Source organism: Ananas comosus, linkage group 5 (genome assembly GCF_001540865.1).
Source record: "Ananas comosus cultivar F153 linkage group 5, ASM154086v1, whole genome shotgun sequence".
Classification (NCBI taxonomy): Eukaryota; Viridiplantae; Streptophyta; class Magnoliopsida; order Poales; family Bromeliaceae; genus Ananas; species Ananas comosus.
This window is the reverse complement of record NC_033625.1, coordinates 12,280,836-12,284,299: the sequence shown is the minus strand read 5'-3', so window position 1 is coordinate 12,284,299 and position 3,464 is coordinate 12,280,836. Positions and strand designations below refer to the sequence as shown.

Here is a 3,464-nt window from a genome sequence, read left to right as displayed (position 1 = left end):
TATTTGCAGTATAATATTCCCCATGGATACTTGTGCATACCTATGTATGTTGTATTTACACACTTCATAGAAATATAAAAATATTTACATATGGGAGCTCCTGCATATGTATGTACTTATATGGATCAGTGTGTAAATTTATTTACAGGCTATGTCATTCGCATGTTGATGAATAGTTTAAAATTTCAAGATGCCAGTTTATCTGTTTAAGCATTTATGCCATTTTACAATGTAGAACCTTTAGTACTTGTCCGGCTACATTTATTACTTTTATAATTAATATTATTTATGTTTTAGCTTTTGACTGTAATGAAGTATTGGCACTTCATATCTTTCTCCTAGGTTACAATGAGCTTGGCTGCAAAAGCTTTCGCAAATTCTTTGTCCCTTTGTAAGGAAACATTTTTCTCCCCAGAAATGGAAGATCATCTAGTTCTAAGGTATGTGCATCATAAATATTCATTCTTGCAATGCAGTATCCATATTCAAATTTATAACATTGTTTAGACTATTGATTGCATTGCTTTGGCTAGACCTTCACTTTCTACAAGTGATCATGAAGGTTACAGAATTTTGAAGCTAGAAAAAGACACATTAATTTTGAACTTCCGAGGTTTTAAGTTTCATAAATTTTTTAAGTCATTTACAATATTTAGGTGGTTCAAATATTGACATTTTTTCAATGTTTAATATAAGATGAATTTGACACCACTTGATATCGTAAAAATTGTATAATTCTAATTTATGGTTAATATTCTAATATCTTTCGTGTTTTTCATCGATGTTTACGAAAAAGACATCCTTATTATCATGTAAATCCACTTTTTTTAAAAAAAATAAATTTCAGTATTCCTCACCTTTCATTTTAGATTTTAGTGGCGATAAAAAGTGTGTTTGTTCTTGTTCCATAAAACCATCATTCTCTATTTTAAGCTTTGTATAGGAAACCTGAATTTAGTCTTTTTTTTTCCTAATGTTTCTTTTACGCTGCAGCAACTCATTTAGTCTTTTTTTTAATGTCTCATTCTTTATTTTATAAGCTTTCTATAGGAAGCCTGAATTTAGTTTTTTTTTTTCTTTTCTTTAATGGTTCTTTTACGCTGCAGCAACTCATTTACTTTTTTTTTTTTTTTAATGTCTCATTTGCATTATGTTTTGCATGTTTTCCCGGGGCTTAATTATATGTTCTGCCGAATAGAGGATTGAACTATAACTTTGATGTTCGATGACTCTTAAGTTACATTCTTTCTTAAATCTTTTTCTTTAACAGTTGCAAAGTGGAAACAAAACTAAGCACTTCAAGCGCACTTGCCTTCTGGCATTCCATGTCCCTAAGTCTGTTATAGTATGAATCTTCTTTAAATTCCATGCCTTTTTGACTTCGAGCTCTATAGACTACGCATTTGATTGATTATTGCTATAAACTGTCTTGGCAGTTAGAATACAATTTCAAAGCACTTGAAACAATGTGTCGGTCGTCCTCAACAGAAATTTCAAAGTACAAAAACAACTCGATACATGGTTTATGCTCGGTTTTGCTTCTATGTTATTATAGGTACCAAGAGCTAATGAAAGAAAGTTCAAAGCTTCCATTGTTCGACTTGAAGAAGCTTAATGCATCATTACCTGTACCTTCGATACCAAGAAATTCTGTAGATCTTCTCATTATGGGTGCAAGTAATGACTTCATAGTCGTGAGTATATAGATTCTATCTTATGCTTTTCTCCCTCTTTCTGCACTTGTAAGTTCATTTACAAATATAAACTGCAAAAACATTTCAGAATTTCATGTGCTTTATTAATAAAGAAATTTATCCTTCGAATCAGGCAAAAAAAAAACTAATATTATTGCTTAAGATTCTTTATCCTTCTCTTTGGTGTATAGTTGCAACTACACTATAGTTTTTTATAGCATGCCAATCCAAATAAGACATTTGGTTAGATGTATTTGAATCCAACTGTTACAGTTGGAATTACGTCTAAATTGACTGCAGCTCCAACTGCAGCAGTTGGAAAAGAGTGTAATTTTAAATAAGGAATAATCTTAACTATCTAATTTTTTTAAAAGAAAATGTATATTTTTCTTCTACATTGGGGCTATCTGACTAGTCCATATAGAAAGTAATGAAATTTGTATATGCAGTCTCAACTGCATGCAAGCAAACATATTATTTATAGTTGAATTGCTTTCTACTGCATGCAAGATGCACGCTGTTGTAACTACTAGGTTTTCAACTGCGCACATCTCAAGTTACACAGCATTTATAATAGAATCCAACCGATATAAGTTCTTTACCCATTTTGCATGCCCTAGCGTAATTTGTTTAATCTAATGGATTTCCACTTTTCTTGACATAACTTTCTTACCATACGAACGCTAACCCATGAGAATCTCGAAATATTTCTGTGTCAAACCATTTCCTCGTAATAAGTTTCCTCGATATTCTACTTCATGCCTTCACATGTGGTCTGTCCTTTTGCATAGCTCAATGGTGATATGTGCAGCTTTTTATTTTTTTATTTTTAATTTTTAAATGAAATTGTAGGATGCTGAAGGGCTTACAGAAACAGCAAAGTTTTACCAGGTAGAACCAGTGTGTGTGGAAGGGCTAGCCCATGACATGATGCTAGATTGTGGATGGGAAAAAGGTGCTCACATAATCCTGTCATGGCTCAACAACTTACATAACGATCGCGCAGCTTGATTTTTTTTTTCTTTCCTTTTAACTTTGGAGTGAATTTTCTAGAAATAGCATGAACATCGACGATATCTTGTTTATGAGATAATTTAGACAAATAATATTTTCGGTGCTGTTTTTTTGCTGCATTAGTTGATTATGTTTTGCTTGAGATGTTTGAAGCGGAAAGGGGGACAGTTGAAACTATTAAATATTAAAGGGAAAACTTCAAAAACCCCCCTTGTGGTTTCACTTTTTTTCACTTTAGTACCCTGTGGTTTAAAATGTATCAAGTTAGTACCATGTGGTTTATCACTTTATCACTTCAGTATTCTGTGGTTTAAAGTGTATCAAGTTAATACCCTGTGGTTTTGCACTTTATTACTTAAGTACCCTGTGGTTTTGCACTTTATTGCTTTAGTACCATGTGATTTAAAAACCACAGGGTACTAACTTGATACAAAATTAAAACTACAAGGTACTAAATTGATAAAGTGTAAAACCACAGGGTACTAACTTGATACACTTTAAACCACATGGTACTAAAGTGATAACGTATGAACCGCAGGGGGGGGTTTTGAAGTTTTTCCAATATTAAAGTATATAAATATCGTTTTCTAACAGCTTAAGATTTTAGAGTATGACAGTTATTTTCATATGGTATCAGAACAGGAGGTTCTGAGTTTGAGTCATGTCAAGTTTCTAGCATAATTAATTTCCTCCCATTTAATTAAAGTTCACGTCATGAGCTTACGAAAAGTCTTGGGTTCAGACGGGAGGGGAGTA

The 3,464-nt window shown here is 32.4% G+C and overlaps 1 protein-coding gene across 2 annotated transcripts in view; it reads left to right on the top strand.

The window, feature by feature from the left end:
- Positions 1 to 2,852, top strand: part of LOC109711043 — a 12,741-nt gene extending 9,889 nt beyond the window's left edge. For both annotated transcript variants that reach the window (XM_020233926.1, XM_020233927.1), the window contains exons 6-8: positions 343 to 440; positions 1,556 to 1,694; positions 2,547 to 2,852. In XM_020233926.1, the coding sequence (XP_020089515.1) occupies positions 343 to 440; positions 1,556 to 1,694; positions 2,547 to 2,705 (396 nt within the window). In that variant the 3' untranslated portion in view covers positions 2,706 to 2,852. The remainder of the gene's footprint in view (positions 1 to 342; positions 441 to 1,555; positions 1,695 to 2,546) is intronic.